This window comes from Mandrillus leucophaeus, unplaced genomic scaffold, assembly GCF_000951045.1.
Source record: "Mandrillus leucophaeus isolate KB7577 unplaced genomic scaffold, Mleu.le_1.0 Scaffold64, whole genome shotgun sequence".
Taxonomy (NCBI): Eukaryota; Metazoa; Chordata; class Mammalia; order Primates; family Cercopithecidae; genus Mandrillus; species Mandrillus leucophaeus.
In genome coordinates, this window is record NW_012106919.1 from 742,793 (window position 1) to 768,024 (window position 25,232).

Here is a 25,232-nt window from a genome sequence, read left to right on the forward strand (position 1 = left end):
ATGAGATGGTCTTTTCTTGTGGGCAACATGGACAAATCTTAGCTATTCTTCAGACCTGCCATTTCCTCTGTGAAATTTGTTCTGACCCCACCACATCTTCCCCTATCTTCCGTATCCATATCATTTTGTACATAACCCTTAAAACAGCACTTCAGCATTTCAAAACAGTTATGTATCTGTTTCCTCAACTATAATAGGAGGTCAAGAATTATACCTTGTTTTTGACTCCTGGAACCTGTTGGTAGAGTTCAGTAAGAGTTTCTAAACTGTTGTCTGTGTGGTTAAATTAAACAAATAGCCATAGAAATAAAATGTTAATCATTATTGGTCATGTACACCTGCATTTGTGTCCATCAAATTTTCTGAACAAAAATCAAAATGTGTGGTCTGAAAATGTGACAGATGATTTGAAAGTGGAAAATGTCCTAGAAAATTTGTGTCATGCTGCCCCAAACTTGTGTCCCATAAACATCCCATCAACATTTCAGGACTAAAATTGCCAATATTCCCTCCCTCTACCTAAACCCACTGCCATGCTTCAAATGAAATTTATCCATTGTCAATCCAAGAAAATAAATCGCCTCTATATTGCTGTTTACTTCTCTGCCTGGATCAGGAGGCCATACACCTTTCAGTTCCTCTTGATAGGCTGGAAGACTAAAACCAAGATTAGCTTTGAATTGCTCTGCTTTCTTTGGTTTACTTTTAGTTCTCAGTCAATCAAGTACTTTAGAAAAGCCCAATACTAGTAGATGCTTAGCCTTGTGCTGGTAGCTATTGCCAAGAAGATACATTGATTAGTCTTTTACTATGTACCAGGTACTGGATTAAGAACTTTAGATAGATTATCTTTTGTGATTCTCACAATAGCCCCTTATAAATTATTATTATAATGTCAATATTGTGGATGAGAAAACTAAGGCTTAAAGAGAGTAAGCAACGTACTCAAAGTCCTACATAGCTAGTAAGCAAGCAAAGTTAAACCTTAAACCCAATACTGAGGCTGGGTGCAGTGGCATGTGCCTCTAGTGCCAGGTGGCTGAGGCAGGAGGATTGGCTGAGGCAGGAGGATTGACTTAGCGCAGGAGGGAGGCCACAGTGAGCCGTGATTAGCACCACTATACTATAGCCAGGGCAAAAGAGTGAGATCCTGTCTCAAAAATAAATAAATAAATAAACAAACAAACATAGTACTGAAGTCTGTGCTCTTAACAACAGGCAGCTTACTGTCTGTCTGGGGAGATAACACATTCACATATGAAATAATTGGAAAACAGTATTCCTTGAAATGTCAGGATGTGGCTCCTTAAGTTCTCCAAGGCCAGATTGAGATTTGTTTTTCTGAACCTTGAGGGACATTCAGGAGAAACGAGCCTGAGTTTTATAACAAAGTAAAAGTTTACAAGAGCCCTGAGTTATATACAATAAGTTCAATGATCGAAGATGTAGGGTGGGTAGACAAGAGAATTCATGGGAAAATGCCTCCAGACCTAATAACTTATATTTGTCAAACACTTTCCAGTTCACAGAGCATTTTCACATATACTACGTCACATCATCTTCACAACCCTGTGAAATACAAATCATCTTTCTTTTACAAGCTAGGACAAAGCATTGATTAAGTAGCTTGCCCCATATCATGAATATATGTTCCAAAGTGGTCAGCATGCAGACTCAGACCCCAATCTCTGCCTCCCAGCAACTCTATTTTCTGCCGTGACTCACTGTGACTCAGGAGCCGAGCAGCCCAGGGTCCAGTCTGGCTGCTCTTCCCAGGAGCTTTCCCACCTGGCCTCCTGCTCAGTGGGTGCTGCTGGAGTCCCTTCCATTGGTCCAACTGGTGGTCTCTACCAACTGCCACAGAAGCTTCCAACAGCCACATTCCACCCATCCAACCCTTCTGCCATTAGAGAACCAGGAATTCCCTGGTTTTGGGGGCAAAGAATGGGACATACTCATAAAGCCTCAAGCTCCTAAAACTCATGACTATCCTTTTACTCCTGCCTCAAGTTTTACACATAAATCAATGAAAAGCTGGTCATTGTGTGGCTTTCCAAGCCATTTGGATGCTGTGAAACTTGAAATGGGAGAAACATTGAAATTCCTGGAACTCTACTTCTGAGTATCTTATTGCCTTTTCCCATTCCCTAACCTTCCCTGTGATAGTCTTAACATTCCTGCAGTCAATAAATATTTATCAAGCACCTGTTAGGCGCCAGAACTATTCTAAGTTGGGATTGTAGGCCTAGCATGGTGGCTCATGCCTATATCCCTAACTACTTGGGAGGCTGAGGTAGGAGGATCACCTAAGCCCCAGAGATTGAAGATGCAGTCAGCCATGATCGCACCACCACTGCACTCCAGCCTGGGCAACAGAGTGAGACCCCAACTCTTTTTTTTTTTTTTGAGATGGAGTCTCACTCGGTCGCCGAGGCTGGAGTGCAGTGGCGTGATCTCAGCTCACTGCAACTTCCACCTCCCAGGTTCACGCCATTCTCCTGCCTCAGCCTCCTGAGTAGCTGGGACCACAGGCGCCCGCCACCACACCTGGCTAATTTTTTGTATTTTTAGTAGAGACAAGGGTTCACCATGTCAGCCAGGATAGTCTCAATCTCCTGACCTCGTGATCCACCCGCCTCGGCCTCCCAAAGTGCTGGGATTATAGGCATGAGCCACCGCGCTCAGACTGCGAGACCCCAACTGTTAAAAAAAAAAAAAAAAAACTTACTTGGGTGAATGCATCACTGATCACCCCAGAAAAAGCACCCCATGCTTGCTATCATGAAACTTGCATTACAGTTGGGACAGACTAACTAAATAAATAGCATGCCAAATGGTGATGGACATTATAATAAAAAATAAACTTAGGAAATTAACTGGCGGAATGGGGTCTATGTTGGAAAGAAGTTGTTCAGGGAAGGCAGATTTAATAAGACACCTAAATGCAATACAGGAAGAAGCAAAGCCAATTGGCCCTCAAGGGAAGGGTTTTCCAGGCACAAAGAACATAGTGCAAAGGCCCTAAGCTTCCCTCATACTTAGGTTATTCACAGAATGGGAAGGAGGCCAGAGCGGCTGGAGCAGAATGAACAAAGGGGAGTGTAGTAGAAGATGAGGTCAGAGTGAGCAAGTGAGGGACCTGATTTTGTAATGCCTCATAGGCCCATAGAAGATTGTTGTTTTTCAGGCATTCAACCTCATTCAAACAAACCAAGCAATTATTTTAGGCCAGAATTGTTGGGTGCTGACGATACAGAGATGAATAAGACAAAGGCATTACTGTCAAGAAGCTGAGTCTGATGGAGAACAGAGACAAGTAAGCAGACAGCTATGTCACAGTGTAACTGGTACTGCGAGAGGGTTAAGCCCTGATTACTGTAGTAACATATGGAAGGCACCTACTGCAGATGGGAGGTCAGAGAAACTGAAGTCTAAACCTGTGCCATTCGGAAGGAGACCACTGGCCCAATGGGGTTATTAAAGATGTTAAATGTGACTAGTATGACTGGGGAACCAAATGTTTAATATTAATTAATTTAAATATAAAACTGAAACAGTGTGAAATATTTTTCCCTTAAATTCAACCTTACAGTTTTGGTAGGACTACTTCTACTTTTGTCATTGCGTCCCATAAGATTTCATGATTGTTTTGTAGTGCTCATGTACTTTCTACTTTCACTTTTAAAAAATGTTGCTACTACAAAATCTACAATTAAATAAATATGTGGCTCACATAATATTTCTACTGGACAGCACTAACCTAAACTCAAAGTGGAAGAGACAAGCCAGGGATGTAGAAGAAACCTCAAGGCAGAGGGGCTACATGTGCCAATGTCCAGATCGCAGACAGAGCATGGCACCTTCGAGGAGGCACAAATAACTCAGAATGATGAGTCCTGAAGTGTCAGCAAGCAGGTAGGTGGAGATGAGGCAGAAAAAGTAAACAGAAGCTGGGTCTGAAGGTCTCATGTGTAATTCAAGGGAATTTGAGCTTTATCGTGAGTATAACAGGGAGCTACCGAGGGAAGACACCTGGCCAGCTGGGATTGTTGCAAAGGTCATTCTGACTATCATGTGGAGCATACAATGAAGTGGGGCAAGCATGGAAGGAGGAAGACCAGTTAGTGCTCCTTGCAAAAATGAGGCAAGAGTCGAGGGCAGTGATAGTGGAGGAGAAGAGAGAAGTCGGCTAATGTGAGACATTATGAGAGGTCAGGTTGGCTAGACTTGTCATTGGATAGGTATGAAAAATGAGGGTAACAGGATGGCTTAGAGATCAGTCCCTAACACTGTAGGCTCTGAAAAGCAAATGACTACTGCCCTCCAAAGCCAGGTGTCCAAGCAAATGACTGAGCTCCTAAAGGGATGCAGGGTGTGAGGGCTGACTTCAGTGGCCATACTTCCCTCAGACCGTAAACAATATGAATCAAGAAACATCTCCTGGAATTCCACCTGGGCATCTTGTTTGTCTTTGATTAGTATAATTTTTAGAAGTCAATGTATTCCATGCTGCCAGGTACACTGCTCCAGCATTTGCATTTCCTTTGATCAGAGGATGGTTAAGTGGCAAGATTACATCTCTCAAAAATAATCTCGGGAAAGGAGAAATGTATTTCAGGTGCTTCCTACTCCTCAAATGGCAAACAGGGAACATATATTCAATAGAGTCACACCCATCTCAGCAACCCAGGGGCATGCCCAGGTTTTGTGGAGCCTAAAATTTATATAGCTGTTGGTTGAGTTTTTTTTTTTTTTTTTATGGACCGGGGAGGAGGAAGGGTCTCTTTAAGGAAAATAATACCCAATTATGAATTTAAAATCACTAGGTAGGTTCTCATGCAAATGAGGGGCCCTGACCCTTAAACTTCACTAGCATATCGATTGTTTGAGAAGGCCATTTTTTTAAATCCATTAAACATGTATCAGCTGATGGGTTATGGGCACTGAGCAGTACATAGAGATATAAACGTGAATGAGAACAGACATAGGCCCTGCCCTCAAGAAATCTACCATTTAAAGAAGGAGATACATAAATAGGTCATTGTAGAACTACATTATAAATGCAGGTATAAGAGCTCTATCCACAGAGTGTAGTGGGTGCAGACAGGAGGGGCACTCAACTCACCTGAGGTGAAAGGTGCTTGGGTATCTTCCTGAGGGATAGGCCACCAGCGGGATGTGTAAGATACGTGAATTACATAAACACTAGGTAGAAAACAGGTTTTGGATAATATTTTGTGCCCTATGAAGCTGGAAACTTTGTCAGCTAAAAGTAGAAAGGCCTTAAATGGCAAACCCAGTTCTTGCTAAAAGTCTTATCACTGCCAAGATTAACTCCGTACTACTAGCTGGAGATTCTCCCCAGGATAAAATGACAATCCTATTGTGGACTGAATTATGTCCCCCCAAAATTCATCTATTGAAGCCCTAGCCCCAAATGTAACTGTATTTGGAGCTATGGTCTTTCAGCAGGTAACTGAGGTTAAATGAAGTCATCAAGGTAGGACCCTGAGCTGATAGGTTAGGTGTCCTTATAAGAAGAAGAAGAGACACCAGAGACATATATGTGTCTCTCTGTCACTCTTACTCTTTCTCTATCTTCCCCATCACCACCCCCCAACCTTCTGCAGGGCACAGAGGAAAGGCCTTGCCAGAACACATTGAGAAAGTGACTCTCTGTAAGCCAGGAAGAGAGTCCTCACCAGAAACCAAATTTTCTGTCACCTTGATCTTGGACATCTAGCCTCCAGAACTATGAAAAAATTAATTTCTGTTGTTTAAGACCCCCTGTCTGTGGTACCTTGTTATGGCAGCCTGAGCAGACTAATAAAGATCTTTAGAAAAATATGGTCCATTTATCCCTATGCCTGGCCCCTGAGCAGAATATCCAGGAACAGTGGGCTATTACTGTGCCTCCTTGTCCACATTTCCAGGGGAAATCCAAGAATGATATTTAGTGTCCTCTTACCACCTTGGGCTTTATTCCTTCCTTCTCACACTTTCGTACCTCTAGGCCACTCTTAGAGTCATGCCCCAAGGGTCATAGTCACTGTGTTAGTCTGTTCTTGCATTGCTATAAAGGAATACCTGAGGCTGGGTAATTTATAAAGAAAAGAGGCTTAATTGGCTCATGGTTCTGCAGGCTGTACAGGAAGCATGACTCTGGCATCTACTCAGCTTCTAGTGAGGCCTCAGGGAGCTTTTGTTCATGGTGCAAGGCAAAGCAGGAGCAGTCACATGGCCAGTGAGGAACCCCAAGTGGTGGGGAGGAGGGCAGGCTCTTTTAAACACCCAGATCTCAAGTGAACTAACTGAGCGAGAATTCACTCATCACCAAGGGGATGGTGCTAAACCATTCATGAGGGATCCACCCCCATGACTCAATCACTTCCCACCAGGCCCCACCTCCAACACTGGGATTCACATTTTTCAACATGAGATTTGGAGGAAATGAACATCCAAACCATATCAGTCACAGCTAGCTAATGATTCTTTGCTCATTCATTAGGGAGGTAGCCTAATAATACTGAAAGAGTTCTGGTAATACATTTGACCCCTAAACAACACAGGTTCAAACTTTACAGGTTCACTCACATATGGATTTTTTCAATAAAAGTTACACTGAGTATGCCCGCCTCTCCTGCCTCCCTTCCACTTCCTCCATCTCTTCCGCTCCTGCCACTCCTGAGACAGTAGGACCAACCTCTCCTCTTCCACCTTCTTCTCCTCAGCCTACTCAACATGAAGATGATGAGGATAAAGATCTTTGTGATGATTCACTTCCACTTAATTAATAGTAAATACAATTTCTCTTCCTTATGATTTTTAATAACTTTTCTTTTCTCTAGCTTACTATATTATATACAATATATAATACATATAATATACAAAATTTTATTCTGCATATTATCGACTGTTTATGTTGACTGTGTAAGGCTTCTTAACTGTAGGCTGTTAGTAGTTAAGTTTTGGGAAAGTCAAAAGTTACACTCAGAGGCCGGGCACGGTGGCTCACGCCTGTAATCCCAGCACTTTGGGAGGCCGAGGTGGGCGGATCACGAGGTCAAGAGTTTGAGACCAGGCTGAGCAACATAGTGAAACCCTGTCTCTACTAAAAATACAAAAATTAGCCAGGAATGGTGGCGCACACCTGTAGTCCCAGCTACTCAGGAGGCTGAGGCAGGGGAATTTTGAGCCCAGGAGGTGGAGGTTGCAGTGAGCCGAGATCACACCATTGCACTCCAGAGTGAGACTCCATCTCCAAAAAAAAAAAAGTTACCCTTGGATTTCCGACTTTGCCAGGGGTCAGCACCTCTAACCTAACCCCTTCATTATTCAGGGGTCAACTGTACTTGGAAATAGCCCAGCTCAGCTGCTGTACTGGGTGCAAGGTCCCAGGCAAGTCAAGTTCTGTCTCTGTACTGGAAAATTAAGGAATGAGCTAGGTTATTCCTAGGCTGTCTTCTACCTGAATGAGTCTAGGGTTCTAAACTGTTATCTTTCTGGGGTTCACTTTTAAGAGCCTCCAAAGACTTCATGAATTTCTCCAAGGCCCACATCAAGGAATCATTATCTAAGATGGGGAGGTACCTTTGGCCAGGAGTTCTTCCCAGAAGTCTTCAAATCGCGTTTGGTGTACAGGTAGCTGCACTACCTGCTCAGAAGTATTAGAATCTCCCACTTTTTAGCACTTTGGGATTCACAAAATGTTTGGGGTCTCAAAGGTCTCAATGGAAGGTTCTGATTAACAGGAAATATTACAAAGTCTTTTCCCATTGAGAAGAGGAGTCTCTGTAGTATTCCTTCCATGTGGACAGGGAAAAACTAAAAGAAAAGTATAAAATGTCAGGGAGGAAACTGCTTGAGTGCTATCTCCTGACTGTGTAGTGAGGGGAACCTTCTTAATGTCCCAGGGGACAGGCAAAGTTGTGCCAACCTAACTTGCATTTTGGCATGGGATCTCAAATGCCCCGTGAGCAAACAGCCAGCATCCTGCTCTCACTGCCACGCCAGTGTCGTGACTGGTGAGTGTGGCAGATCCTCCTGGAAACAGGCTTCAAAACCAAGCCTCAGAGGCCACGTAAGAGGCAAGGAGCCATTTCACAGTCCTATTGTCTGTGTGCCTGAGAATCACAGAGTGAAAATACGCTAAAGTTGAAAGGGACTTCAAGGTCAAACCAAGGTTGAAGGTTGGGCACCTATCAAAATGGCTTTGAATTGTACATTTTTTCATGTGCATTTGAACCCGCAGCTGATTGTAAACTCTGTAAGTAACCATCTATTATTTTCGTGTCTCCTCCTTTGTACTTAGTATGTTCATTATATTTTCTGATGCCAAATGTGGGGGAGCACGCAGTGGGGAGATTCCACACTGATTCTTCAATTCTCCAACACCAACTTGGTGTCCGTCTTAGTCCATTTTGTGCTGCTATAAAAGAATACCTGAGACTGGGTAATTTACAAAGAGGTTTATTTAGCTCATGGTTCTGCAGGCTAAGAACTCAAGGATGTGGTCCTGGCTTCTGGTGAGGGTTTTTGCGCTGTGTCATAACATGACAGAGAAGGTCAAAGGTGAAGCAAACGTGTATGAAGAGAGAAAAGCCTGAGGGGCATCTGGCTTTATAACAAATCACTCCCGCAGGAACTAACCCAGTCTGGCCAGAGCAAGAAGTCACTCACTACCACAAGAGCAGCACTAAGCCATTCATGAGGGAGCCACCCCCATGACTCAAACAACTCCCACCAAGCCCCACTTCCCAATTCAGCCACATGGGGACCAAATTTCAACATGAGTTTTGGTGAAGACAAACAAACCATAGCAATGTCCAGCAATTCAATTCAATTGTGACACTAACTACTGGAGCCAGCACAGACCTCACAGGGTAAGGGCTCAGTCTCACAAGACTACCCCCACTTCAGGTGCCCAGGCTACCTGCACTTCTGCCTGACTACAAATTCAAGGGTTGCCATGACTCCCCCTCAGGTTTAATCATTGGCTAGAATGACTCACAGAATTCAGGGAAGAACTTTGCTTACATTTACTGGCTTATTTTAAAAGATACAACTTAGGAATAGCCAAATGGAAGAGATGTCTGAGGCACGGTATGGGGCAGGGCACGCAGAGTTTTCACGCTCTGTCCAGGTGCACCTTGTCCCAGCCCATCCCTGTGTTCACCAACCCAGAAGCTTCCTGAGTCCCATTGTTCAAGACTTTTTACAATCAATTTCAAGAGCCCTGCTTCCCACCCTTTCTGGAGTTCAGGGGATGGGACTGAAAGTTCAGTCTTTCTGGTGACCAGCCTCCATCCTGGAGCTACCTAGGCACTCAAACCTGAGTCACCTCATTAGCATAAATCCAGATGTGGTTAAAGGGGTTCCTTATGAATGACAAAAGGCACTCCTGTCAGTCGGGAAGTTCCAAGGGTTTTAGGAACTTCTTGACTTGAACAAGAGACTAAAACCAAATGTATTTTTTATTGCACCACAATTGCACACAGGTTCTTAATTAAACACGTATCAGTTAATTCACTGACTAGCTTGGAACACAGGAAGCATGATGAGGGGCTAAAAATGGCTAAGAAATCCCTTCTCTCTGAAATCAGAAAGATTATGGGAAACCCTTTATTTTGGGACAGGTCATTCTGCTAGAAGAACATATAGCCCCAACTCCATACATAACCTTGAATTTGGTGAGAGGATAGATAAAATGGCATAGATTTTTGGCTATTTTTGTAATTTAAAAAGGCTAAATTTCTTATTTGGGAGTTTTCCCAGATTTAGTTAATTATGAGGCTCTCTGATTACTCCTTATTCTCTGACCCTCTTTATTGAATCCTGTGAGCTAACAGAATGACAGAAAGCAGGGGCTGCAGCACAGTGCCCTTGGCACCTCTGCAGCTGAGAAACCTGCTATTTCCATATGCACAAGCTTGCCAGAGCTGCCTCTGAGCAAGTTGCGAAGAGATAACTGGCAGCAGAAAGATGCACCAGCACCAGGGAGGTATCAGAGCCGGTCAACCAGGGTATGCCGTGGCAATCAATTATGTAGTAGGATTTGGCTGCCTTTCAGAAGCTCCTTTCACCACATTCCAAAGGCTCTTGCATTAAAAAGCATGCAGCGCTCTGTTCTCCTCAAGATGGCAAACTCAGAGAGGATTGCCTGGGCCATCCCACAGCTTCCTGCCATTAGAATTTCTTACATGTTGTGAATTGAAGCTGAGATTAAAGAAAGATGCTTGGAGATTTGCAACTCAGGAATCCTCAGCCTGAAATACCTCAAGAGATCATCTTGTTCATTTACAGTGTTCATGCCTACATTGAGAATGGACAATGCTTGAGATGTTCCATTTACCCCCTGATTCACTTCCCATCTTTGGAGGCAGTAGACTGGACTAGATTATTTCTACTTCAGCAGTAGAGACAGGCCTGGGTGAAGCTGAAGTTTCACCACCCCATCAATCTGCTCTGATTCTGAAGTTAGACCTATTTATGTGATGCTTGATCTTTCCTCATCCTCTATGTTTTCAAGGCCCAGACTGGGAAATAGGAGGGTGACCAACTGTCATGGTTTTCTCAGGACTATAGAGGTTACTGGGAAATAGAACTTTCTCTTTTTTCAACTTTTATTTTAGGTTTGGGGTACATGTGCAGGTTTGCTGTATAGGTAAACTCGTGTCACAGAGGTTTGTTGTATAAATTATTTTATCACCCTGGTACTAAGCCTAGTACCCAACAATTATTTTTTTCTGCTCCTCTCCCTCCTCCCACCCTCCACTCTTAGGGAGGACCCAGTGTCTATTTGTGTCCATGTGTTCTCATCATTTAGTTCCCACTTATAAGAAAAAATGTGCAGCATTTGGTTTTCTGTTCCTGTGTTAGTTTGCTAAGGATAATGGCCTCCAGCTCCATCCACGTTCCTGCAAAGGACATGATCTCATTCTTTTTTGTGGCTGCATAGTATTCCATGGTGAATATGTACCACATTTTCTTTATCCAGTCTATCACTGATGGGCATTTAGTTGATTCCATGTGTTTGCTATTGTGAATAGTACTCCAATGAACCTATGTATGCATGTGTTCTTATGGTGGAACAATTCATATTCCTTTGGGTATATACTGAGTAATGGGACAAATGGTAGTTCTGTTTTTAGCTCTTTGAGGAACTGCCACACTGCTTTCCACAATGGTTAAACTAATGTGCACTCCCACCAACAGTGTGTAAGGATTCCCTTTCTGTGTAACCTCACCAGCATCTGTTTTTTTTGACTTTTTTTTTTTTTTTTTTTTGCCTCGTGGGTTGAAGCAATTCTCCTGCCTCAGCCTCCAGAGTAGCTGGGACTACAGGCATGAGCCACAATGCCCAGCTAATTTTTGTATTTTTAGTAGAGACAGAGTTTCACCATGTTAGCCAGGCTGGTCTCGAACTCCTGACCTCAGGCAATCTGCCCACCTTGGCCTCCCAAAATGCTGGGATTACAGGCATGAGTCACTGCACCCAGCCTTGACTTTTTAGTAATAACCACTCTGACTGGTGTGAAATGGTATCTCATGTGGTTTTGATTTGCATTTCTCTAATGCTCAGTGATATTAAGCTTTTCTTCACATGCTTGTTGGCCACATGTATGTCTTTTTTTGAAAAGTGTCTTTTCATGTCCTTTGCCCATTTTTCAATGGGGTTGTTTTTTTCTTGTAAATTTGTTAAAGTCCCTTATAGATGCTGGAAACTAGACCTTTGCCAGATGCATAGATTGCAAATATTTTCTCCCTTTCTATACTTTGTCTGTTTACTCTGTTGATAGTATCTTTTGCTGTGCAGAAGCTCTTTAGTTTAATTAAACACCATTTGTCAATTTTTGCTTTTGTTGCAATTGCTTTCAGCGTCTTTGTCATGAAATATGTGACTGTTCCTATGTCCAAAATGGTATTGCCTAGGTCGTCTTCCAGGGTTTTTATAGTTTTGAGTTTTACATTTAAGTCTTTAATCTATCTTCAGTTGATTTTTGTATATAGTGTAAAGAAGGGGTCCAGTTTCAATCTTCTGCATGTGGCTAGCCAGTTCTCCTAGCACCATGAATTGAATAAGGAGTCCTTTCCTCATTGCTTGTTTTTGTCAGCTTTGTCGAAGATCAGACGGTTGTATGTGTGCAGCCTTTTTTCTGGGTTCTCTATTCTGTTCCATTGGTCTATGTGTCTGTTTTTGTACCAGTGCTGTGCTGTTTTGGTTACTCTAGCCCTGCAGTATAGCTTGAAGTTGGGAAGCATGATTTCTCCAGCTTTGTCCTTTTTGCTTAGGATTGCCTTGGCTATTCAGGCTCTGTTTTAGTTCTATCTGAATTTTGAAATAGTTTTCTCTAGTTCTGTGAAGAATGTCATTGGTAGTTTGATACAAAGAGCATTGAATCTGTAAATTGCTTTGAGCAGTATGGCCATTTTAATGATATTGATTCTTCTGATCCATGAACATGGAATGTTTTTCCATTTGTTTGTATTATCTCTGATTTCTTTGAGCAGTGTCGTGTAATTCTCACTATAGAGATCTTTCACTTCTCCTGAGACACAGAAATTTCATGCTAAAACTAGTAAAGTCCCAGACAAACTAAGATGAGTCAGTAACTGTAGGAAATAGTTGGAACTGACCTGAAACAAGTATAGTCCCAGACAGGTTTTTGGGAAGTCAAATTCAGAGCCTGGTTTTGTTTGGAAGGTAGCGGCTCTGCTATACCATTCTTTTGAATTCGGCAAGAAATAATTATGTGATCTGTGGCTGCACAAAAAATGAATCGCTATAGCAGTAGATAGTGTAAGCATATAGACTCCAAAATAAAAATCCACAAAAATATATGTTTTATGAGAGAAGGAATAATTTTTTCTATATTTCTATCACTTACTATAATGCAAGCCACATAGTAAATATTCTAATAAATATTTGTGAAGTAAATGAATACATGAATTCCAGCTCTGTCTGGCTCTATCATTACTACCTGTATGACATTACCTAAGTTACCGAATGTCTTTCTTTTTTTTTTTTTGAGATAGAGTCTCAGTCTGTTGCCCAGGCTAGAGTGCAGTGGCACGATCACGGCTCACTGCAACTTCTGCCTCCAGAGTGCAAGGGTTCCAGTTACTCTTGTGTCTAAAACCGAGTAGCTGGGATTACAGGCATGCATCACCACACTCAGCTAATTTTTGTATGTTTAGTAGAGACAGGTTTCGCCACATTGGCCAGGCTGGTCTCAAACTCCTGGCCTCAAGTGATATGCCCGCCTCAGCCTCCCAAATTGCTGAGATTACAGGCATGAGCCACCACACCCAGCCTGAAGGTACTAAACGTCTTTAAGCTTCTGTTTCTTCATCTGTAAAGTGAGGATGATAATAATTAGCCGCTTCATAGTTGTTATGGGCTAAATGAATTGTGTCCCCGTGCTCAAGTTTATATGTTGAAGTTAACCCCCAATACCTCCAAGTGTCCTTATAGGAATTGGAAATATTGACACAGAGACACCAGGCACAAGTGCACACAGAGAAAAGACCATGTGAGGACACAGTGAGAAAGTGGCCACCTGCAAGCCACAGAGAGAGGCCTTAGGAGACACTAAACCTGCTGACACCTTCATCTTGGACTTCTAGCCTCCAGAACTGTGGGAAAATAAATTGCTGTTGTTTAAGCCATTCAGCCTAGTGTATTTTGTTATAGCAGCCTTATCGAACTCATACAATAGAAGAAATAATGCCCGTAAATCACCTAGCACATGAATGCTCAGTAAATGTTTCTAATAATAAAAATATCTGAGCAGGGCATTGAAAATATGTAATATACACAAAAACATACAAAAGGGAATCAGCAGAATTATTTGTCTACACCTGAGGACCTTGGGGGACAGAGAAAACTGAACCTGCCCTGCATACTATTCTCTGCACTGGGATCATGAAAGAGTGTATCCACAAACGACATTCTAGTCCAGGACATCTCAAACCTTAAAGTGCATGTGGATCACCTGGGGAACTTGTTAAAATGCAAATTCTGATTCAGTGGGTCTAGGGTCTGCATTTCAAACAAGCTCCCAGGTGATTCTGATGCTGCTGGTTACAGGACCACAGCAGGCAACACTGAAGAAATAGGTTTCTGAGTCCTAAGGAGAGTTATAAACCACTGGATACACAAGACACAAAACCAAATGCATCAAGTGGCTAGAAAATACTCAGTAAATTGAATACTGTATTTGTATATATCATGACTAGAGATGGCAGTGCCACTTAAGTATATATATAATTCAGGATCATGGAGTTAAAGTGCTCAGGCAGGTAAAGTCATCTGGAGAATGCCTGAAGGAAGAAAGGAAGACACTTCATTCAGCAGGGGAAAATAAAGAAAACATTCTCTGCAGGAGAACCCCTGTGGGTTACAGCGACCTTAAATAGTTCAAGTCGAGTTGTATTTAGTTCCTTACTTCCCTACCCTAATAAGTACAGGGGCGGCATTTTGCTGCTCCTCTGGAAGGGTGAGGGGAGGGAGGAACGTGTGGGTATGCTTATGGCACTGTTTGCTCCAGCTAACTAATGTTTGGCTTCCTTATCTTTGGAGAGTGTAATGGGTGTTGGTGCCAGCTTGGAGGCCACCTGATCTCAATCAGACTCTAAAGTCATTAACGAAGCTACTAGGAGGTAAGCCTCCATGTGGCCTGCAGCCAGAGCTTTAGGAAGAGGGAACAAGGAGAGGGAAAACAAACTCAACCTTGGGTTACCTAAGATGAACATCTTTACTAGAGTTCCAGAGTCTGCATCACCAAGGCTCTTACTATGCTCCAAGATGTGGTCCCTTCCAGGTACCTGGCTGGCCACACACAGATCAGACTTTCCTTGTCCCCTGAGACCCAGGAAGTTCCATGGGGCCATCAGATGTGGATCCAAGCACTTGGGCATGTTTATGTTTTTAGTGGTTTTTCTAGAGTTGGAGGATGAATCATGAAAGAATAGCAGAAATTCGGCGGGGTGCGGTGGCCCACACCTGTAATCCCAGGACTTTGGGAGGTTGAGGCAGGCGGATCACCAGAGGTTAAGAGTTTGAGACCAGCCTGGTCAACATGGCGAAACCCTGTCTCTACTAAAAATACAAAATTAGCCGGGTGTGGTGGCATGCGCCTGTAATCCCAGCTACTCGGGAGGCTGAGGCAGGAGAATCCCTTGAACCCAGGAGGCAGAGTTTGCAGTGAGCTGAGAGTGTGCCACTGCACTCCAGCCTGGGCAGCAGAGCAAGACTCTGTCTCAAAAAAAAAAAAAAGAAAGAAAAAAAGTAGCAGAAATTCCAGACCCTGAAAACTTGGATTAATCAGCTGACATATGGGTATTCTTTTGTAGAAAAGTGAGTTTCTTCTATGTTAAGTGGTCAAGATGATCCCTGATGGTAATAGCTCCATAAACAGATTTTTTTAGGGCTTCATTCAAACTGTAGGATCATATATTATTGGATTTAGATTAGGAGCTTGGATTTTGGAGGTTTGCCAGCTGTTTCATCTGGGCAAGATCCTTAACCTCTCTGAAGTCTCAATTTCCCAAATTTAAAAAATAATATTTATATCATGGATTAAATGAGACATAAAGCATACAAAGTGATTGGCTTTTATTACAATTTTTTCTCTTCTTATCCCACTTAATTATGTTCTTCCCATGAAGTAATGTCAGGCTCTATAAAGGCAGTTGGGGCTGTGGGCCTATTTCCCTCTTCTCCACTCATCCTGAAGTCTGCTACATTGCTTCTCTATTAGAGAATATTTAATTGAGCATCTCCTGTATGCCAACTAAAAGACACAGTCTTTGCACTTAAAGGAGTCCACAGTCACTTAGAAGGAGACAAGATGAGTCAGCAAATAAATATAATCAAGTATCTTAGGTGCTCTGGCAAATGTCTAAATGGACAAGGAGTGATGAAGCAGAGCATGTTTACTTCTAGTTTGGAGACTTAAATAAGAAAAGGATTAAAAGTGGATGTGTTTGAACTGAGTTTTGAGAAATGAGAATTGGCCAGATATTCCAGAGTGTGTGTTTTGTGTGTGGGCACTTAGTGGAAGGGGAGGATTGGTGGGCATGGGTCACCAAGAAACAAGCAACAGCCTGACTTATCAGGGATCTGGAAGAGGTTTGAAGTTGTCAGAGTGTGGGATGTGTGGGGAAGGTGGTAGAGCAAGAGATAAGGTTACACAGCTAGATCAAGGTCAACTCACAGAGGATCTCCTAAGCCATACTTAGGAGTTTGGGCTTGACCATGAGGGTAATGAAAGCCAATAAGAGGGGAGTGGTTTGGTCAGACATATGGGTAAGTGTTATAGGGAAAAATTTTTCTCTAGTTGCAAAAATAGTTTATTTTCAATGGGTTGGGGGAGGGGGGAAACACAAGAAAAAAACTACATATGAACTGACTACCAATACCCAACTTGTAATGTACTGGAGCGAGTTTTCCAGAGAGAATAACAGAGTGTAAAAGGAAAAAAACTTTTTTTCCTACTCTCCCTGCTCCCTATTTACTCAATATAGATCACTTCTTAGACCAGATGTGTGTTTTTCCCCACACATCAAGCAATTCTCCAGTGGACCCTCACTGGGTATCCTAAAATCCAATTCTGATTCTATCTACCTGGATATAGCATCAGATCCCAGTGGTTGTGGGCTCAGTCCCGCAAAACTGCTCTCACTTCAGAGGCCAGTTGCAAGTCTGGGCCACCTTTGTTTTTCACCAACTGGCTATAAACTGGGAGTCCCTCAACTTTCTGCTTGGGTTTGATTAATTTGCTGGGATGGCTCACGGAATTCAGGGAAACATTAACCAGCTTATTAACTGTTTTACCAGTTTATTACAAATGATATTACAAAGGATACAGATAAACCGCCAGATGAAGAGACACATGGGCAAGGTATGGCAGAGCGGTTGCAGAGCTTCCATGCTGTGTCTAGGTGAGCCACCCTCCTGGTGTCTCCTAGCGTTTAGCAGTCCCGAAGCTCATCAACTCTTATTTGAGTGTTTGTAGAGCTTGATGTTCAGCAACACCCTCCCTCCCCTTCTTGGAGGTTGGAAGGTAGGGTTGAAAGTTCCAATTCTCTAATCACTTGGTCTTTCTGGTGACTGGTCCTATCCTGAGACTAATGCCCCTACACTAAGTCACCTTATTGGCATAAATGCTGGAGTTATTAAAGGAGCTCATTATGAATAACAAAGATGTTCCCATCACCAAGGAAATTCTAGGGGTTTTAGAAGCTATGACAGGAACCAGGAAAAAAAAAACACCAAAGATATTTTATATTATATCACAAGGGGAAGGGGAGCCAACATGTACTGTGCACCTATTATGTGGCAGGTATTTTATGAAGTTTATCTCATTTAACATAACTCTAAGGTTTGCTGCTCCATGTGGGTCCACAGCCAGAGGGTTTTGAAGAGGGTCTACAGAAGGGGAAGAATAAACTCAGTCTTGCATTACAGAGGCTCCTCAACTTATGATGGAGTCACATTGTTGTAAGATGAAAATATCATCGAAGTAAAAAATGTATTTAATACACCTAACCTACCGAACATCATAGCTTAGCCTGGCCTACCTTAGACATACTCATAACATGTATGTTAGTTTACCATTGAGTAAAATCATCTAACACAAAGCCTATTTTATAATAAAGTGTTGACTATCTCCATTTATTTATTTCTTTCTTTATTAAGACAGAGTCCTGCTCTGTCGCCCATGCTGGAGTGCAATGGTGTGATCTCGGCTCACTGCAAGAGATTCTCTTGCCTCAGCCTCCCGAGTTACTGGGATTACAGGTGCACACCACCATGCCCAGCTAATATTTTTGTATTTTTACTAGAGTCGGGATTTCGCCACGTTGACCAGGCTGGTCTCAAACTCCTGACCTCAGGTGATCCACCCGCCTCGGCCTCCCAAACTGCTGGGATTGCAGGTGTGAGGCACTGCACCCGGCTGCCTGTAATTTATTGAATACTGAACTAAAAGTGAAAAACAGAATAGTTGTATGGGCACTCAAAGTATGGTTTCTACTGAATGTGTATTGCTTTTACACCATTCACAAAGTCGAAAAATGGTAAGTTAGGGACTGTTTGTATTAGCTAAACTAAGGAGAACATCTTTACAAAAGTGCCAAATATTTGTATCGCCAGGGCCTAATGCTCTCACTGTGCTCCACAGGTAGACAAGAGGAGGAAGGGAAGGTGGGAGGAGAAGCAACTTTGGGAAGATGAGATGAGGATAATAAGTTCTCTTTGAGATGGTTGTAAGGCACACAGGTTTAATACTTAAAAGAGAAATCGGGGCTGGAAGTAAAACTTTTGGAATTGGCATTTACATTAGATTTAAAGCCATGAGAATAAGTGAATGTGCCCTAGAAAGACAGAAGAGAGAAGATCAAGACTAGAGCCCTAGTTGCCAGGCACGGTGGCTCATGCCTGTAATCCCAGCACTTTGGGAGGCCAAGGCGGGTGAATCACGAGGTCAAGAGTTCAAGACCAGCCTGGCCAAGAAGGTGAAACCCTGTCTCTACCAAAAATACAAAAATTAGCCAGGTGCAGCGGCAGGTGCCTGTAATCTCAGCTACTCGGGAGGCTGAGGCAGGAGAAACACTTGAACCCGGGAGGCAGAGGTTGCAGTGAGCAGAGATCACGCCATTGCACTCTAGCCTGGGCGACAGAGCAAGACTCCATCTCAAAGAAAACAAACAAACAGGCCGGGCGCGGTGGCTCAAGCCTGTAATCCCAGCACTTTGGGAGGCCGAGATGGGCGGATCACAAGGTCAGGAGATCGAGACCATCCTGGCTAACACGGTGAAACCCCGTCTCTACTAAAAAATACAAAAAAAAACTAGCCAGGCGAGGTGGCGGGCGCCTGTAGTCCCAGCTACTCGGGAGGCTGAGGCAGGAGAATGGCATGAACCCGGGTGGCGGAGCTTGCAGTGAGCTGAGATCCGGCCACTGCACTCCAGCCTGGGCGACAGAGCAAGACTCCGTCTCAAAACAAACAAACAAACAAACAAAAACAAATAAACAAACAAAAAAACAACAGAATAGACCCCTAGGGAATGCCAGAACTTAAGAGGCAGAGCAAAGGAGATACCACTAGGGCCTGTGAAGGAGGGTCAAAGAAGAACCATGAAAGAAAGATCCTGGAATTCACCAACTTTCAAATGTCACACAGGACAATCAAAGTGAACAGTACAAAGAGGACACAGGGTTTTGCCATTTCTCAGTAGGAGCTTTGCCAGGGCCCTTTATGAAGTGGGATGCAGAGCGCCTCACTGCAGCAGGTGGAAGAATGGATGGAAAGTGACAGTAAATGCAGTCTGTACTTTTAGAGAGCTTGACTATGATGGGAGAAGGTTTTGTGGTTGATAGATTTGTTTTGCTTCTAAAGACTGGGGAAAACAGCATATTTTTATGATGGAAAGGAGCCAATAGTGGCTGAGCATGAAGACTAGAGAGAGGGAATAACCAAGGGTGCAAAATTCTACATCAGTTTTTCTCAACCAGGGACATTCAATATTTGGAAACATTTTTGGTTGTCACAACTGAGGTAGAGGAGCTGTTACCAGCATCTACTAGATAGAGTCCAGGGATGTTGCTAAATATCCTTTAATGTACAGCACAGCTCCTCATGACAAAGAATTATCTGGCCAATGCCAACAAGCTAGAAGTCAAGAAACCCTAATCTAAAGGAAGAAAAAACAGACCAAGAATGCAAGTGATAGGATTAGCTTCCACCCGATATAACTCAATACATATTTGTTAAATAAATTAATGAATTTAAAATTCCATAAATAGATTCCATCCTATTTCCTTTCATCTTTGGAAGCCCTACAACTTAAGCATGGCATGAAAAATGTGAATACTATGGTACTACAGACTCAAAGATAAGATACAAGCTCATACTCTAAGTTTTGAATAAAATGATGCTGCCTAGAGAATTCAGGGAAGCCTTGCAAGATGGGAATAGGGAAATAAAATTGACTTTCATTGAGTGTCCACTTTATATAAGCACTTTAAATACGCTTTTATACAAGCACTTTAGTTGTGTGACTTCATATGCACCACACTCCGGTGAGTGAGATATTAGCTCCATTAACTAGGGAGGAAACAGAGTCACAGAGGTCAAGTTAACTTGTCCAAGGTCAGTCATCTAGTGAGAAATGGAACCAAGAGTTGAACCCAGTTAAATCTCACCCTAAAGTCTAAGTTATTTCCACTGTACTATGCTGTCTTCATGCAATAACCAAGTCAAGTGACATCTCAGCCTTGAACGATGAGCAGGAATTTGTAAAACAAAGAGAGGCAAAGAGAGGACTGGGCATTCCAGATATTATGGAGCACATGCAAAGGCCCTGAGGTATGAAACAGCCGTTTGGTGAGGCTGTGTGACTGAAATAAATGGCACAGGGCAGGGCAGGGGCAGAGGTGGACCACAAGGGGTGGAGAAGTACCATGGCAGCCATGCAGCTAAGTCTTTTCTAGAAGTCAGCAGCTCTTAATTTTAGCCTTTCCTAATGCTATTCAAATAACTGAGCCTCCCTATCCTCTGTTTTACATGGTTTTTCTTTTGCCCAGTGTTAAATGTTTCATATTCCAAGTACAGAGGTGTCTAAATATTGGTTTAGGGTTTAGTAAATCTTTTTCTTTCCTATGACAGCAAAAACAAGCTATGTAACTTGCAACTCCCTTGAGTGAGACATTCATTTTACAAGCAAAATGAGTTATAGATTAATTCGGGAATGTTTAAGCTCCGGTTAAGCAGCAGTGGGCACGCAATTGCCTAGAACATAAAATCAGGACAGTCAGGGAGCATCTCTAGCTTGTTAACTGTAATGCCAGATAAATGTCACCCTCTGCTCAGGCTTTTTAATCATTTCTTAAAAAAATAAAAAGTATTCAGTTGTACTTCCTAAGGCATTTCCTGTTTAGAGGGTGTGTATTCTAACAGCTGTGTTAGAAAGTGTGACCTAAGAGCTTTCAGACTGCTTGTCCTTTGAAGCTCCTGAGTGCCAAGCTAGGGGATTACTCCCACCTAGGCCAGAGCCTGGCCTCCTGGCCTGAACCTGGCTATCCCGGGTTCCCAGCTCCTACAACCATATAGTCCTGTGATAACTGCAGAGGATGTAGGGTGCATGGAGGTCTAGAAGCCAATCCACCTTCATGGAAAGTATCATTTATTTGGAAAGTGGGAAAAATAATGTTTACAAAGTATCTTGCAGAGAGTTCTATATTTCCGGGTGGCAGAGCAGAGGCTGACAGGCACAGATCGCCACTGAACCTCTAAACATTCCTATTCTCCTCCACCCCCAATGTCTTTCCCTGTCCTGGAAAAGTGCAAAAAAGGAGTATACATCCCAGGCTGCTGGACATATGCCCCATTATTCTCTGGGGCAAGAAGTCTACCCCTGATAGTGATATATATAAATGCTCATGCTTAAAAAAAAAAATACAGTCAGTTTAACCAGGCGAAATAGTTCACAACTATAATCCCAGTGGCTGGGAAAGCTGAGGTAGGAGGATCACTTTTAGCCCAGGAGTTCAAGGCTGCAGTGAGCTATGATTGTGCCATTCCACTCCAGCCTAGGTGACAGAGCAAGACCCCATTCAAAAATAAAACAACAAAAAAAAAAAAACAAAAATTACAGTCAGTTTGAGCAGGATGTATCACTTTCAGGTCACGAGTTCACTAATTTCTACTCCAGTATATTTTTAAAATCCCAGTCATAGTTTTGCAACTTCTGTGGGAGTCTCATTTCACACAAAAGATTAACGCATAAAATTGTTTAAAATAGCATTGCTTACAGTGAAAACCTGAATTGGAGGAAAAAAAAAAAAAAAACCTGAACTAAAAAATAGCCAAAAAATCAAATGCAATTTACAATCACAAAAGAATGGGTAAAGAAAGTTATGGTACATTAACAGTAGATATTTTGCAGCTATTAATAGTTATACTTAACAAGAGTAATAGTAACACAAAGAACGATTATATAATAATGTTGAATAAGCAAAACAAGATACACAACTGTCTGTACAATTGTTATTTCTTTCTTTTTTTTTTTGGAGACAGAGTCTCACTCTGTTGGCCAGGCTGGAGTGCAGTGGCACAATCTCAGCTCACTGCAACCTCCACCTCCTGGGTTCAAGTGATTCTCCTACCTCAGCCTCCCTAGCAAGCTGGGATTACAGGCACCCACCACCATGCCCAGCTAGTTTTTGTATTTTTAGTAGAGATGGAGTTTTACCATGTTGGCCAGGCTGGTCTCGAACTCCTGACCTCAGGTGATCCACCCGCCTCGGCCTCTCAAAGTGCTGGGATTACAGGTGTGACCCACTGCACCTGGACACAATTGATATTTCAACTGTGAATATCATGCATAGAGAAATGATTGGAGATGTACGACAAGATGTACCACAGATTAATTTTCCCACTAGAGAAGGCAAAATCTCCCTATCTGTTTGCTTGGGCTGCTATAACAAAATACCTTACACTGGGTAATTCATAAACAACAGAAACTTACTGCTAATAGTTCTGGAGACTGGGTAGTCCAAGATCAAGGCGCCAGCAGACTCAGCATCTAGTGAGAGCCGGTTCTTCATAGATGGTGGCTTCTGTGTGTCCTTATGAGACAGAAGGAGCAAGAAAGCACCCTCAAGCCTGTTGTATAAGGGCACTAATCCCATTCATTCAGGTGGAGCCCTCATGACTTAATCACTTCCCAAAGGTACCGCCTCTTAATACTATTACCCTGAGTATTAGGCTCTAACATATGCATGTGGGGGGACACTGCATTCATACTGTAGATAGAAGGAGCCAAAGAAACAAACAGACTCTCGTATAGTGCTATTTACATCCTTCTAATGTCTCTAGAGCAATTCATACATAAATAGGGAATACTTTATATGCCTGATGTGGCTGGTGACCACAATGCTGTTATTTAGGAAGAGTAGAAAAAGTAACAGCTCTGATAACTAAGGAAAACAATAAACTCACAAATATAAGGCTTATTCAGTCAAAATACCAAACCTAGGAGGATGAGCTTCAACTGCTGGCCATAAAAATCTCACTACAAGAGTCTACAACTTTCCACTGCAAAACTAGAAAATTAAGTATCTTTCATCTTTATTTTCACACCCTTTACTGTATATTCTTATAATATTAGGAGCCGTGGATGGTAAATCAATAGATTGTTTCTATGACAGCATGGACCAAACAGAATGGGGTAGAAAGAGATGAGTCTATCTCTAGCTATTCCATTGTGGCTTTATCAATTGGACAGAATGAATGTCACCTCTGTTCCCAATTTAATCCTCCTCTTTCAAGTCTGGACACCTGCATTCCTCAACTATCTTAGCTCCAGGGGAGGACTAACAGGGAGGGAATTTGGTTTTTTTTAGGTACTGAAAGATAATCACATCAAATAATAAATTATTCTCTATATCTATTTAAAACTGTCTCATGTGTCTTCAAAATGTCATGGGAAAAATAAAAAGGTACACTGAGAGAGTGTGCTCAATGAAATATTTAAACCATAAAGCCAGCAAGGCCAGTGATTAAGGAGATTAAGTATATCTGGATGATGGATATAAATCAGAAGCATGTTGTCAAAGATTAGTAGTTATTAAAGCTGTTTATTGTCCTTCCAATAGAAAAAAAAAAGCAATCATATGGTTTTTAGTGTCAGTCTGAGCCATCAAGTCATTATGTAATTTTTATCTTTTCTTACTCCTTTTGCCATGAGGCAAGACAATTTATTTCCCCTGTAGCAAATAAATTTCCTCTGCTCAAACATGCTCTGAGTATAATCCTGGGCTAGCCACCCACCTCTTAGGATTCACTTTCCTCATTTGCTAAAGGAGGGAATTGGTTCTTATAGTTCTGACATTCTGTGTTTCTCCGAAAGATGTTTAGAGAGTTCCAGGACGTGAGTTATCATATATTATCTACTCTAAGACACATTTGATTATAAGATATGCCATTATTTTATGTACTACTAACAAAAAAAAGATCCTGCCAACTAAACTGTGACACAATACCCTAACTATAGCCCTGTGACCCCGGGATTAATCACACCAGCCTCTTATGCTTTGAAATAAAGGACAATTCCTACCACCCTCCATTGCATGGCTTGGTTGATTTTAGACAGTTCTTTTGTATGTATCTCACTAATAAAACAACACAATTTTGCTTGTAGGTATCTTTCTTTCTCAGGTCCCACAGAACTCTTGATTCTTGTTTTTTTCAGAATAATATATGGAACTGCAATCATTTCTCTGATGATGAATATTTGCTTCACTAGTATCAAATTCATGCCCCACTATGTTCATGCCTTCTGCAAATACAGGAATCATAGCATAGTTTTTTTTTATAATTTAAACAACAAGTAAGCTCAACATATTATTACCAACAGTGTCCTTAACTAAATGGAAGTCGTGACAATATGAACAGTGATGACTAATTTTGAACCTGGGCAGACCAGGACAGCTCCATCATGACTACAGTCTAACTGACATCCCAAATGACTTCAGAGACATTAAAAAACAACTGGGAACCTGGGCAACAGGGTGAAGCCCCATCTCCACAAAAAAACACAAAAACTGGCCACGCATGGTGGCAGGCACCTATAATCCCAGCTACTCAGGAGGCTGAGGTGGGAGGATTGCTTGAGCCCAGGAGGTCAAGGCTGCAGTGAGCTGAGATTATGCCACTGCACTCCACCCTGGGCAACAGAGTGAGAACATGTCTCAACAACAACAAAAAAGTGGGCGGTGGTGGGGAGGAGAAAAATGTGTGATTTAGAACTGATGAGTTGAGTGAGATGTCTTCTTCACCTCCAATGAGAGAGGAGTGGCATACAGTAAGTGTTCCCTAAATATTTGCAGGTTGTTGAAGGATTGAATGAAAGTATGGATGAGAGGATGAACAAACAAACAAGTAGCTAATTGGGAATGTTGAGAAGGAGCCTTACTGCCTTCCTTGAGATTGCTTCTTATGGCAAACTGCACTGCAGTCTTGAGTCATCATGGCTGGCTAAAATCATGGCGCCCCAGCCTTCACCTAAGACTTTGGAATCTGATTCACATTCCCATCCCAACCCCTGCTAAGCTCTTATGCCTCTATCAGACTGTGAAACTAAATGCCAAGGTCCACGTAGAAGGCTCAATGTAACACAAGATCTTACATTTCCTTGACTCCTCAATACCAGTGGCCTTGCCTTCT

At 42.4% G+C, this 25,232-nt stretch overlaps 2 protein-coding genes across 3 annotated transcripts in view; one reads left to right on the top strand and one right to left on the bottom strand.

Annotated features, from left to right (window-relative positions):
* LOC105554313 (adenosine receptor A3) overlaps window positions 1-1,880 on the bottom strand; it is an 89,557-nt gene extending 87,677 nt beyond the window's left edge. For both annotated transcript variants that reach the window (XM_012000724.1, XM_012000723.1), the window contains exon 1: window positions 1,726-1,880. In XM_012000724.1, the coding sequence (XP_011856114.1) occupies window positions 1,726-1,829 (104 nt within the window). In that variant the 5' untranslated portion in view covers window positions 1,830-1,880. The remainder of the gene's footprint in view (window positions 1-1,725) is intronic.
* RAP1A (RAP1A, member of RAS oncogene family) overlaps window positions 1-25,232 on the top strand; it is a 180,800-nt gene that overhangs the window by 32,171 nt on the left and 123,397 nt on the right. The gene's annotated exons all lie outside the window — the stretch shown is intronic.